The 13,549-nt window shown below is 44.8% G+C and overlaps 1 protein-coding gene across 1 annotated transcript in view; it reads left to right on the top strand.

The window, feature by feature from the left end:
• Positions 1-13,549, top strand: part of ALG13 (ALG13 UDP-N-acetylglucosaminyltransferase subunit) — a 229,198-nt gene that overhangs the window by 131,369 nt on the left and 84,280 nt on the right. Inside the window, exons 10-12 of the mRNA XM_069754494.1 lie at positions 4,065-4,111; positions 12,464-12,536; positions 13,140-13,221. Of these exons, the coding sequence (XP_069610595.1) occupies positions 4,065-4,111; positions 12,464-12,536; positions 13,140-13,221 (202 nt within the window). The remainder of the gene's footprint in view (positions 1-4,064; positions 4,112-12,463; positions 12,537-13,139; positions 13,222-13,549) is intronic.

Raw genomic sequence — 13,549 nt, 5'->3', positions numbered from 1 at the left:
ACCACATTTGCTATACGCCAGTCCTGTGGTACAGACCCTGTTATTATGGAGTCTTTAAAGATTAAAAATAATGGTCTATCAATGACTGTACTTAATTCCTGCAGTACTCGGGGGTGTATCCCATCCGGGCCCGGAGATTTGTCAATTTTAGTGATTTTTAGACGCCGACGTACTTCCTGCTGGGTTAAGCAGGTGACATTTAATGGGGAATTTTTATCACTAGTCATTTTGTCTGCCATGGGATTTTCTTGTGTAAATACTGATGAAAAAAGTCATTTAGCATATTGGCTTTTTCCTCATCCTCATCCACCATTTCACCCAGACTATTTTTAAAGGGAATCTGTCACCCCGTTTTTTCAGATTGAGCTATAAATACTGTTAAATAGGGCCTGCGCTGTGCGTTACTATAGTGTATGTAGCGTACCCTGATTCCCCATGTATGCTGAGAAATACATTACCAAAGTCGCCGTTTTCGCCTGTCAATCAGGCTGGTCAGGTCGGGTGGGCGTGTTCACAGCGCTCTTTTCTTCCCCAGCTTTCCGTTGGTTGCGTAGTGGTGTGCGCATGTCCAAGGTCCGAATTCCCTGCGCCCACGTGAAGACATAGCGCGCGATCTGCGCCGTCATCCCTTTCATCGGTGGGGGCGGCCATCTTCCTGGGGCCGCGCGTGCGCAGATGGAGTGCTCTGCTGCACGGGGCTTCAGGAAAATGGCCGCGGGATGCTGCGCGTGCGCACAAGAGATCGCGGCGGCCATTTTCCCAAAGCCGAGTTTGCAGCAGAGCACTCCATCTGCGCACGCGCGGCCCCAGGAAGATGGCCGCCCCCACCGATGAAAGGGATGACGGCGCAGATCGCGCGCTGTGTCTTCACGTGGGCGCAGGGAATTCGGACCTTGGACATGCGCACACCACTACGCCACCAACGGAAAGCTGGGGAAGAAAAGAGCGCTGTGAACACGCCCACCCGACCTGACCAGCCTGATTGACAGGCGAAAACGGCGACTTTGGTAATGTATTTCTCAGCATACATGGGGAATCAGGGTACACTACATACACTATAGTAACGCACAGCGCAGGCCCTATTTAACAGTATTTATAGCTCAATCTGAAAAAACGGGGTGACAGGTTCCCTTTAAGGGGGCCAACACTATCATTTTTTAGTTTCTTACTATTTATGTAGTTAAAGAATATTTTAGGATTATTTTTACTCTCTCTGGCAATGAGTCTGTCTCAATCTTAGCTGCCTTGATTTGCTTTTTACAGAATTTATTTAATTTTTTGTATTTATTTAATTTAAGATAGGTGATCAAAACTTCGTTTCTACCCCAAAATGCTATCAATAAAACATCAGCTCGGCCCGCAAAAAAGAAGTCCTCAGCCAGCCCAAGTGCCTAAAAAAATGGAAACGCTACAGGTCTCTGAAAATGGCGTTTTTTTGTTTTGTTTTTTAATACAAGCTTTGATATTTTTTTCCTTTACTTTGCTAAAAACCACCTATTCATATTTGGTATCTTCAAACTTGTAATGACCTGGAGAATCATAATAGTAGGTCAGTGTTTGCATTTGATGTTGCACCTCCTGAAGAAGCGAGCAGCGAAACGATGCCCGTCGGCTGTTGGTTGGACACAGCTTTTTGCCTGCATCCCTGACCTGTCTCTTAGGTAACACACTGTGATTTATATTGGTTTCTATAGTTGACTTGTATTGAGACAATTACAGGTCCTTCTCAAAAAATTAGCATATAGTGTTAAATTTCATTATTTACCATAATGTAATGATTACAATTAAACTTTCATATATTATAGATTCATTATCCACCAACTGAAATTTGTCAGGTCTTTTATTGTTTTAATACTGATGATTTTGGCATACAACTCCTGATAACCCAAAAAACTTGTCTCAATAAATTAGCATATTTCACCCATCCAATCAAATAAAAGTGTTTTTTAATAACAAACAAAAAAACCATCAAATAATAATGTTCAGTTATGCACTCAATACTTGGTCGGGAATCCTTTGGCAGAAATGACTGCTTCAATGCGGCGTGGCATGGAGGCAATCAGCCTGTGACACTGCTGAGATGTTATGGAGGCCCAGGATGCTTCAATAGCGGCCTTAAGCTCATCCAGAGTGTTGGGTCTTGCGTCTCTCAACTTTCTCTTCACAATATCCCACAGATTCTCTATGGGGTTCAGGTCAGGAGAGTTGGCAGGCCAATTGAGCACAGTAATACCATGGTCAGTAAACCATTTACCAGTGGTATTGGCACTGTGAGCAGGTGCCAGGTCGTGCTGAAAAATGAAATCTTCATCTCCATAAAGCATTTCAGCCGATGGAAGCATGAAGTGCTCCAAAATCTCCTGATAGCTAGCTGCATTGACCCTGCCCTTGATGAAACACAGTGGACCAACACCAGCAGCTGACATGGCACCCCACACCATCACTGACTGTGGGTACTTGACACTGGACTTCAGGCATTTTGGCATTTCCTTATCCCCAGTCTTCCTCCAGACTCTGGCACCTTGATTTCCGAATGACATGCAAAATTTGCTTTCATCAGAAAAAAGTACTTGGGAGCACTTAGCAACAGTCCAGTGCTGCTTCTCTGTAGCCCAGGTCAGGCGCCTCTGCCGCTGTTTATGGTTCAAAAGTGGCTTTACCTGGGGAATGCGGCACCTGTAGCCCATTTCCTGCACACGCCTGTGCACGGTGGCTCTGGATGTGTCCACACCAGACTCAGTCCACTGCTTCCTCAGGTTCCCCAAGGTCTGGAATCGGTCCTTCTCCACAATCTTCCTCAGGGTCCGGTCTCCTCTTCTCGTTGTACAGCGTTTTCTGCCACATTGTTTCCTTCCAGCAGACTAACCATTGAGGTGCCTTGATACAGCACTCTGGGAACAGCCTATTTGTTGAGAAATTTCTTTCTGGGTCTTACCCTCTTGCTTGAGGGTGTCAATGATGGCCTTCTTGACATCTGTCAGGTCGCTAGTCTTACCCATGATGGGGGTTTTGAGTAATGAACCAGGCAGGGAGTTTATAAAAGCCTCAGGTATCTTTTGCATGTGTTTAGAGTTAATTAGTTGATTCAGAAGATTAGGGTAATAGGTCGTTTAGAGAACCTTTTCTTGATATGCTAATTTATTGAGACAGGTTTTTTGGGTTATCAGGAGTTGTATGCCAAAATCATCAGTATTAAAACAATAAAAGACCTGACAAATTTCAGTTGGTGGATAATGAATCTATAATATATGAAAGTTTAATTGTAATCATTACATTATGGTAAATAATGAAATTTAACACTATATGCTAATTTTTTGAGAAGGACCTGTATATGGATTTCAGGTTGGGTACACCTTTTGTCCTTTTTCCTCTGGATCTGATGCGTAGGATGGTATGATAAAGGCAAAGGATAAAATCTATTGTTCTTCGGATCCTTATGAACTGTACATTAACTCCATAGTGTCCTGTCTGTCTCCTCACCATCTTACTCTTATTCTATGGAGAATCGGGATTATTTTAGGATGGAGATGCTTATGCGGATTATTGTTTGCACTTTATTGACCTATAACTTTAATAATTCTTTAATCTTGCATTTATAGCTATGTGCCTTCCCTTTCTATTTATTTTCTGCTATATTACATAGCATGATTTTATGGTTTGATAATTTTGCTGTGCCCCCACCCCCTTTCATTATTGGCTTGCTTGCCCTGTCTTTTTAATACTACTTTTACACTATATCATTAGTAAAGTATTTAATGGTTTTCTAACTTTAAGCTTGGTATCTCTCCATGTCCACCGACTACTGTTGTTATTGACTTTAAAGTTTGATACTGTTCGTTTAGACATATTGAAGTATATGCCATTCAAATCAATGTTGTCTGTGTCATGGAAGATGCCAGCCGCCATACAGAAATGTTCTCCAAGAGATTAGATTTCTGAACAGAGCACCTTCTTAAATTGTTAGTCATAGGGTATATGATGGCAATTTATTTTTATCCTATACCTTTACAAAACCATATTCTTTTGTGTTTTTTTTTCTTGCTAATACTGTTTTTTTCATGTAGGAGAGTGCAGGCCAACTTGAGATTACGGCTCTTTCCTTAATTTTCAAGTGAGTAAAAATTATTCCTTTGTCATTATCTAAATGGTACAACTGCTTAGCTAAGGATATGGGCACAAAACGTACTTTCTCTTTCGCTTCATTGGGGGACACAGGAAACCATGGGGTGTATGCTGCTGCCACTAGGAGGCTGACGCTATGCAAATAAAAAAAGTTAGCTCCTCCTCTGCCGTGCACACCCCACCGACAGGAAGTAGGATATTCAGTTTAGCTTAGTGTCAGTAGGAGGTGGACACGGGTCTTTCATTAGACCATTATCTACCTCAGTGTGCATCGTTCCTTTTCAGGTAGCACAGAGCGATACAGGGTGAACAGTCACACCTGTACTCCCACAAAGAGACTATGAGTACGGCATGTACTGCCACCCCGTATCCTCATACGTCTAGTCGGCAGGACCCCAGCCCCTAACACAGAAGCGTGTTGAGGTGATTTGGACCCAGGCCTGCCTCCGTCTCCCACCCACTCGCCCACCAGAGCCTGTCGGTCTGAGGAGACAAGGACGTCCCACATCGCAGGATTTCGGATGTCTGATCCATGCTGGACGGGGAGGTATTTTTCTTTCTCACCAGGATCTGGCGAAGTCAGGAAGAATATAAGAAGATAAGAAGAAAGATCCTCCTATTTCTTTCATATCTGCGGCCCCCCCTTAAGCCATCTGTTCTGAACCTTTACGGAAGTTTTTAGCTTTGGTAGCCTTCCCTGCATTTTCCAACGGTAGTGGGGGCACCGGCTATCCCACTGTGGCGTTTTGAGGCCTCCGCGAACCCCCCCCCCCCCATGCTCCGGCGGTCACTTGCTGCAAATCTAGGTCCCGGCTTTTCTCGGGCCTAGTTACAGCGCTGGGCCCGCCCCCCCCCCCCCATCCTCTTAACATCCGGGTGGGCTTTTCTCCCGCCCGACTGTCTATACCCATTCCTATGCAGGGCGGCTTGCTCCGCCCACTACTCCCAGCCGCCCCATTTGGCCTGGTATCGCCGCAATCTTGCTGGAGAGCGCTCTCCTCCGGACCCGGTGGCTATTCCCGCCCCCCTCCGACCTCTGAGAGCGGGTTCTTTCCCACCAGCATGCGTCTTCACTGGCCTTGTTCCCCGCCTCCATCTTCCTGCTGGGGCCCTGGACCTGTGCACTGATGCCTGTCGCAGCTACAGGCTGGGAGCAGACTACAGGACACTACACCTGCTGTGAGTAGCACTGCTTAGCAGTTTGGCACTCCTTTCAGCATCTCTCCTGTTCCCATACCCTTCTGGCATTCTTTATAGGTATGCATACCATGCCTAATCCGAAAGGGGAGCGTTCTTGTCCTCCTTTGATGCAAGCCGGTCACTGGTTATATTCTATCATGCAATCACTGGTATTCTAGAGCTGCACAGTCACTAGTGTATCAGTACTCTAGACCCGTGCAGTCACCGGCGTAATATGTAATAGTACTCTGGAGCTGTGCAATCACTGGCGTAGTAGCACTTTAGAGCCATACAGCCACTGGCATAGTAGTACTCTACAGCCGTGCAGTCACTGATGTAATAAGTGCTCTAGAGCCGTGCAGTTTCCAGCAGGGGTATGGCAGTATGCCCTACACTGCCATCATCTGTGCCACTGTCCGGCCCTCACCCTCCACAGGGAGATGGACCATTATAAAACCTGCCATATGGCGTTCACTTCGCAGAAGGTTTCAGTTGCACATTTCTCCTCTGAGTTTTCCGTTTTGTCACACTGCTGTTGTGATTTCTGCTATTGCAGATTTGTGCCTTGATTTTCAGCAGAGCGAGGCTCGGCTATTTCTCTACACACAGGGTTGCTAGAGCCCTGGCATATCAAACGTTTCCATATTTCCTGCTCTCAGGCACTCGCCCTCCATCTCCCTGCAGCCTCCTCCGGATACAACCATTACTCTGCTCTAAGCAGAGAGGGGAGCTGCTCCTACTCGCTTCACGACTGCTGTGTTCGGACCTGACTTCCAGCTGGTTGAGTCATTCCCAGCAATGTCTGCTGTGGCTCAGTGGATAAAGAATCTGACCACATATCGCAGGCGCAAAAGTTTGAACTCGGGTGCACAACAGAGTAGAGTTTAGTCTCCCTGTTGACAAGCCTACTGTTTTACCTTCAGGAGAACGAGCATGGCAGGACGTACTTCAAGACAGACTCCGTGCTGCGGCTTACTACACGGAAGCTGTTATTCTGCCTAATGCCGTCAGGTATCATGACCTAGACCGCAACACAGAATCAACTCTCTCCTATACCCTTCTCCAGGGTTCTCTCCATGCTGATTTAGTCACAGGATACGAAGAGCTGATCGCAGCAGTACTCTATCTGCCATAGTCGCAGGATACCGAGAGCCGATCGCAGCTGTACTCTATCCGCCATCCAGGTTTCACACGCACCACCTCCCAGGTACAGTACGGTATTTGACACTCTGGTATCTTCAGCGGATCAGACGTGTCTTGGATTGACCACTGCAGTGGTGCTGGCGTTCTGTACTGTATTCAGGTAAGTCAGACGCACTCTCCTATTCCTACCGTTCGATTGCAGCAGTACGCTGTCCGCTAGCCAGGTTTTAGGTGTCATCTTCCAGACACATTTAGTCAATACCTGCCGTCTTTCCAGTGGTTTAGACGTGCCTGAGATCGATAGCTGCATGGGTCCTGCTCTTTTGCCCCAGAGTCAGGTGAGTCAGAAGTGTCCTCTATCACGCTCATAAGGGTCCTTTACAACATCTGCCTAGGCTCCCCTCTAGTCACCACTCAGAGAGAGGTGCCTGGTATTCATCACTTCTGGTTGGCTGCCGCAGCGGTGACAATCCGCTTTCAGGTGAGTTGGAGGCACAATTTTTGCCGTGTGTTTCATGGTCAATAATGTCTGTGGTCTATTAACAGCTAAACAGAAGATCTACCACATACCACAAGGTGGATCTCAGTGCCACAGGGTGGACCTCAGTGGCAGCATAAGTGGCCAGCCCACTTTCAGGTAAGTCGGACACGCTGGTGTCAGGTACCGACTGGTTGCAGTTTTTCTTCACGCACTGAGGCTTAATTGCGTGTTGCTCTCTAGGGGCCTTTCCTCTCCATCTGAGTGCGTTACTCCTATAATATATGATTTACAGTATTATACGTTCTGGCTGTATCAGAGCCCATATAATACCTTGACTCATGATTAGTGTTGAGCGATACCGTCCGATACTTGAAAGTATCGGTATCGGATAGTATCGGCCGATACCCGAAAAGTATCGGATATCGCCGATACCGATATCCGATACCAATACAAGTCAATGGGACACCAAGTATCGGAAGGTATTCTGATGGTTCCCAGGGTCTGAAGGAGAGGAAACTCTCCTTCATGCCCTGGGATCCATATTAATGTGAAAAATAAAGAATTAAAATAAAAAATATTGATATATTCACCTCTCCGGTGGCCCCTGGACATCACGTGGTTAACCGGCAGGCTTCTTTGTTTAAAATGAGCGCGTTTAGGACCTGAGGAATGACGTCGCGGCTTCTGATTGGTCGTGTCCCACCCATGTGACCGCGACGCGACCAATCAGATGCCGCTACGTCATTCCTCAGGTCCTAAATTCCTAGAATGAGGAGTTTAGTGCCTGAGAATGACGTCGCGGCTTCTGATTGGTCGCGTCGCGGTCACATGGGCGGCACGCGACCAATCAGAAGCCGCGACGTCATTCCTCAGGTCCCAAACGCGCTCATTCTAGGAATTTAGGGCCTGAGGAATGACGTCACGGCTTCTGATTGGTCGCGTCGCGGTCACATGGGCGGCACGCGACCAATCAGAAGCCGCGACGTCATTCCTCAGGTCCTATACGCGCTCATTTTAAACAAAGAAGCCTGCCGGTTACCCGCGTGATGTCCAGGGGCCGCCGGAGAGGTGAATATATCAATATTTTTTATTTTAATTCTTTATTTTACACCTCACTATGGAACCGATACCAGATACCACAAAAGTATCGGATCTCGGTATCGGAATTCCGATACCGCAAGTATCGGCCGATACCCGATACATGCGGTATCTGAATGCTCAACACTACTCATGATGTTTACTGCACTATTCTAGAGGCCTTTGAACTACCTCAATACAGAGCTTCCTATTTGTGCCAGTGCTTACCTCTTCTTTCTTACAGACACTGGATTAAACCTCGAGCAGCTCCGGGATTTTATTTCTGACCATGGCAGGAACAGGTTCTTCCACCTCGGATAGGAATTGGGTGTGTGCAAGCATCGTCCAATGTAGATGGCTGCTCCACGCCTGGACCCAATGATGGGGTTTTGGTGATAATAAGTTCCTTCCTTCAGCAGGATTCGTATCCTTTTCACTGTTATCCTCGTTTGTGTGGTGGTGTCTTATACTTAGGTAAGTAGAACGACACACTACGATCCTCTCCCCATTCCAGAGGGTCCGGGACTGATAGGGTCACTCATGTCTTCATAGGTAAGGATCTTCCCTTTGGCAGTCAAGTTTTTTTTTCTGGGGCCTATGTACTCCTTCCTAGGGCCAACTTCCCATGGATTTGACATACTCGAGGTTTTCCATGGACTCTCCCCCTTTGACTGCTCATATCTGATAGTGCCTATCAATGCCCATCTTGTCAACATTTTCCATAGTGCCTGTTAACCATGTTCAACCCTGTACGCTTAAGTTTAGCTTCCTTATGGATCTGAGTCGTCTGGTAGTCTCCATTCTATCTACTTAGATGGGCAACAGGTTGTCTCTTTAAACGATTCTCCCTGTCTGAGCCGTTTTGTTGATGTAGCAGGGCCTACATTGCTGGGTTGAGATCCAGTTCATAGACACATGGGCTAAGCTGCTCCATCAGGGCACACTTCATGGAGTCCGATCGCAGGAAATCGCTGTCCTTGCAGACTAATTTACTCTTGCAAGGAAGTACATGGTATCCGCCCCCGCGGATGCCGCTGCAGGTGCTGCTTGGACATCCAGCAATATGCACGCCATCCGAAGGACCATTTTGCTTAAGGTGTGGCAGGACTTATCCTCTAGGAAGTCCCTCACCAGCTTGCCTTCTGAGGTTTTCCGTCAGTTTGGCTCCAACTTGAACCAATTATTAAGGAGGTCATCGGAGGGACGAGTTCTCTTCTTCCTCAGACTAAACCTCGTTGTTCTTCTGGGACCGCGTGTGCTTTCCTTTATTTTATGAAAGCCTTTATCCAAGTCCTCCTTTTCTTCAAGACATCGGACATTCCTGCATTTTTGCGAGGGGCAGATCCATTTTTCTTTTATACCTTTTCAGGCTCAACCACTTCCAGAGTCTGTGGCAGCAGTTTTGTACATTCTGTGGATCACAGGTTGTGCTCTGCCCTTACCTTGCCGAGGTTCTCCATGGCTCTGTCCATCATTCTTGATTCCCTTCCTTTCGTCCTGCTCGGACTCATCCTTCGTAGTGTTCGCTCATCACGCTACCAGGTCAGGGCGAGGTGCTTCTATCCAGCTAAGGCCTCCCCTCCCCCTTTTCAGTATACGTAGAGAGGCCCTCCGGCCTCCAAATCAACGTATGCCCGCAAAATCCTGTCAGCAATGTTTAGATTTATCAGGTCAGAGTAGAGCTCCTCCTTCCAGGTTTAAGGCGCACTCTACCCGGGCAGTGGGCGCCTCCCGGCGGTTCACATATAGGGACTCTGCCTTGCACTTTTACGGACCGATGATCGGTCCTCCACATGTTCGCGAAACTTCCATGCCTAGCTTCGGCGTATGCCGGCTTAGGTAGGAAGACCTTGCAGGCAACGGTGGTGAGTTCCTCCGACCTAGATTGGAGATGACTGCTGTTCCCGCCCCAGGGACTGGGGTTTTCTGTGTCCCCCAATGAAGTGATAGAGAAAACAGGATTTTGGATTTTTGGTTGCTTACCGTAAAATCTGTTTCTCGGAGCCTTCATTGGGGGACACAGCACCCTCCCAAGTTGAACAGCTCTGTTTATTGTGTTATACTGTTAACGTTTGAGTTTTTCTCCTTTACGTTACTTCTCCTACTGCTTTCACACTAATTGAATATCCTACTTCCCGTCGGTGGGGTGTACACTGCAGAGGAGGAGCTAACTTTTTTATTTGCATAGTGTCAGCCTCCTAGTGGCAGCAGCATACACCCCATGGTTTCCTGTGTCCCCCAATGAAGGCTCCGAGAAACAGATTTTACGGTAAGCAACCAAAAATCCTGTTTTTTTTTCCCCAGGCAGATACGCTCCGATACCTGCCTGAAAAAGTTCTAATCAAGTGCTCAAATGAATAAACTTATTCATTTCTATGTAAAAACTACTTGCTGTTCATTGTTGATGTTCCCGCTTTTGAGCATCTTTTAACCGCTTCAGGTTTACAAAGACGCCAAACAGTTAAGTGAGCTGATATTTCTGCAGGTGGTTTCAACTCTGAATAAACTCTATATGTCACAATACAAGTCAATAGGAATCTTCAAAAGACTTCCAGGTGTATTTTTTAATTTTATCATTTTGTCACTGTATTTGTTTGAAAAATTGATATCAGTTTCTTCATTGTTAAATGGAATTGAAAAAAATTCAGAAAACTACAGTAGAAAACAAGCAGGGAAAGTGCTCTGGAAATGACAAAAACCATTCTAAAATAGATTCTTCAAGACCTTTAAAAAACCTGGCGTTTTCTGAAGCGTCTGTCTGAAAGTCAGCGGATTTACCAACCTGAAAAACAGTATGCCCATACCCTAAGGGGTGTTATCTGTACCTTCCCAAATCTAAGTCAAGCCTCATTCAGGTATCACTTTTTCACAAACCGTACACATATTAAGTAGCTGTTCACATGTCCGTGATTTCAAGCAGTAAACTTCGATTCTAGTGGGCAGCCTGAAAAATTATGCACCTCTTAATGTACTATGCTCTTGGCACATCTTACTTCAGTTTTCTTTTGATCAAGACTGGTGTAGGAAATGCCAGCCTTTAGGAATTCACCTGCTAGAACTGTTTTTTTTTTTTTTTCTTGCAGAACATTTCTAGCTTATCAAAGCCAAATAATATTACACGTAACAAATGGGAAAAGGATCAAAAATGCTTATCAAATTCAGCTCTAAGCATTGGGTAAAATCTGTATTCTGGTTGCTCAGCAATAGCTAAAATTAACATGTTGATATGAAAAGTTTGCTTTAAATATTATTGATTTCTATAGTTAAAGTCAAATAACGCGCCAAGGGTGCAGCTGAAAATCACAGCAGTAATTGTACCTTGGCAAAGTAAAGTCTTTTTACTTAGACAGCTATGTTGCCCACTGAAATGGCTGTGCCATTTTGTGGGTTTAATAGCTGATCTCCCTGCAAAATCAAGTGACTGGCTATCAAGCAATTCATCAGTTGTCTTTATCATCTTTTGCACAAATAAAATATTTGTGAAATCTTCAGCAAATCCAGAACAAAATCCAAATGTAAGATATGCATATTTGCTACTGTTACTCGGCAGATATTCACTGTGTGCATGCAGGAAAGCTTTGCAACCTGGGGCCAGCTCTGCAGTAAGGAGTCCTCACTCCGGCTACCAGTTGACACGTGTAAGAGGGCATCAGGAAAAGTGTTTGTCGGTGTGTTTGTGTCACTGAGGTGGCTGGCCTCTGTGATCTAAACATCAGAATGTTGGTACCAGAAACACTAGTTCAAAACTGTTCCAATTTCGATCGGCGGCAAATATTATATATTTGCAACACTCGCTGAACACAGTCGAACGTCATTGAAGTACGGTAAATAGGAGTAGAAATAACCAAATATGTTCAGAGTCGAACATAAATTTGGCACGAATATGGTACCAATATGGCAAATTCAGATTCGTCAACCAATTCTGAACATTTTTGCTCAACTTTAAACAGTGGGTTACTGAGCAGTTTAAGTGGATTTTGGGTCCGGGATTTAGGATCAGCCAGAAGAGTATAGGTGGGCAAGGTCGTTCAGATACTCCAGTCCTTACAAGCTGAATGAAAGGCAGTGTAGGCAACTCGGAAGGTGAGTCATGTTGGAGCTGAACAGAGGTGTCTATTGGTGAAAGCATTTATAACTACTTTAGCTGCTACTGCCTGTAATATCAAATTTGGTAAAACTGCCACATATACTTTGTTGTATTGCGTTAAACAAAGGAATATTTGTTGTTAGTTTCTACTGGAAAAAGACTGCTTTCCTTTTGGAGTTGTAAAGTTTACGAAGGGCTATAAACTTGGTTTTGTTTTAACATTGAAACTCTGTGCGTATCCAAGCAACTACCAGAAAGCTAAAGCCCCAAACAGGTTTCACCCAATAAAACATAAAAATATGTCCATCTTGGCTCTAACTGAGAACCTTATTTCAACATGTCTGAAAGTAAATGTTCTTATTCCCCATTTTCAGCCAAAACTTCATCCTTTACAAAAGTCCTGGGAAACCACCCACATACGCAACTGATGTTAACTGTGATGGAAAGGTAAATGTGTTTTTTTTTTTTTTTTTTTTAAATCTAATGTGATCTGCATTAACCCCTTGAGAACTTATTTTGGGACTTTAGAACAAACCTTTTCTTTCTGTGGGATGAGCTTTTAGTAGCCCTCCTCAAGAAGGCTGAGACGGATGCCAAACAGGGCAAAAAGTGACTCCGTTTGTCTCACTGAAGTCAATGACCCATCTGTAATTCCACCGGAATCCGTTTTGAGGGCCTTATTCTGAAACCCTGACAAAGCCACTGACCTGTGCCGATATCAACACAGTGTGGACATAGCCTTGCATGACTGCATGTAATGAGTCAAATAGATTGCATTGTCCTTGGCTGTGATTCTGGCGTTTGTATGTAATAACTGACCCCCTTTGCGTATGGCACACGCAAAGTTCCTGTGGCTGATCTATCCCCTCTCCGTACATATATGATGTGCGGTAAATAACCCTTCATGCACCCTGCCCTTCACGTTTAGTGAGGTGACATGGATAATGCTATTATCATAGACTGTCAATATGCAGAAAGGTCTATGTACACCGAAAAATTAGAGGCTAGATGTAACTAAACTTTTTGTTCTTCTTGGTGGTTACTTTGCAGATAATGTTGTGTTGTTCCACTAATGGGCATTATGATTCTGTATTTACTAAAACTTTCCAGACAACGGCTGCTATCTGTCAAGGTATGTGAATAATAATTATTATAATTGGAGATTGTTAAATTATTTGTGTGGGCTTTTTCTTTTGTTTGCCTCCTCCATTATTATGGTATTTAGGTGGTGTGCTCTGAATGTAAAACTTGAATTTAATTCTTAAGCGAGATTTCACAATGCTTCTGTCCAGGTAAAGTATGTGATAAACGAAATTGGCTCAATAGGTAGTAAGGGTCCTTGTTACCACTGAATATATCCTAGATAGAATATGACTCAAATCAGGAAGAACAACAATATTTTCAGTTCACCACATAAGAATACAGTAAAAAAAAAAAAAAAAAGGTATAAAATTAAAAAA

The sequence above is a fragment of the Ranitomeya imitator genome, chromosome 2 (genome assembly GCF_032444005.1).
Source record: "Ranitomeya imitator isolate aRanImi1 chromosome 2, aRanImi1.pri, whole genome shotgun sequence".
Lineage (NCBI taxonomy): Eukaryota > Metazoa > Chordata > Amphibia > Anura > Dendrobatidae > Ranitomeya > Ranitomeya imitator.
The sequence above is the reverse complement of the archived record's forward strand: the minus strand, read 5'-3'. Positions and strand labels throughout refer to the sequence as shown.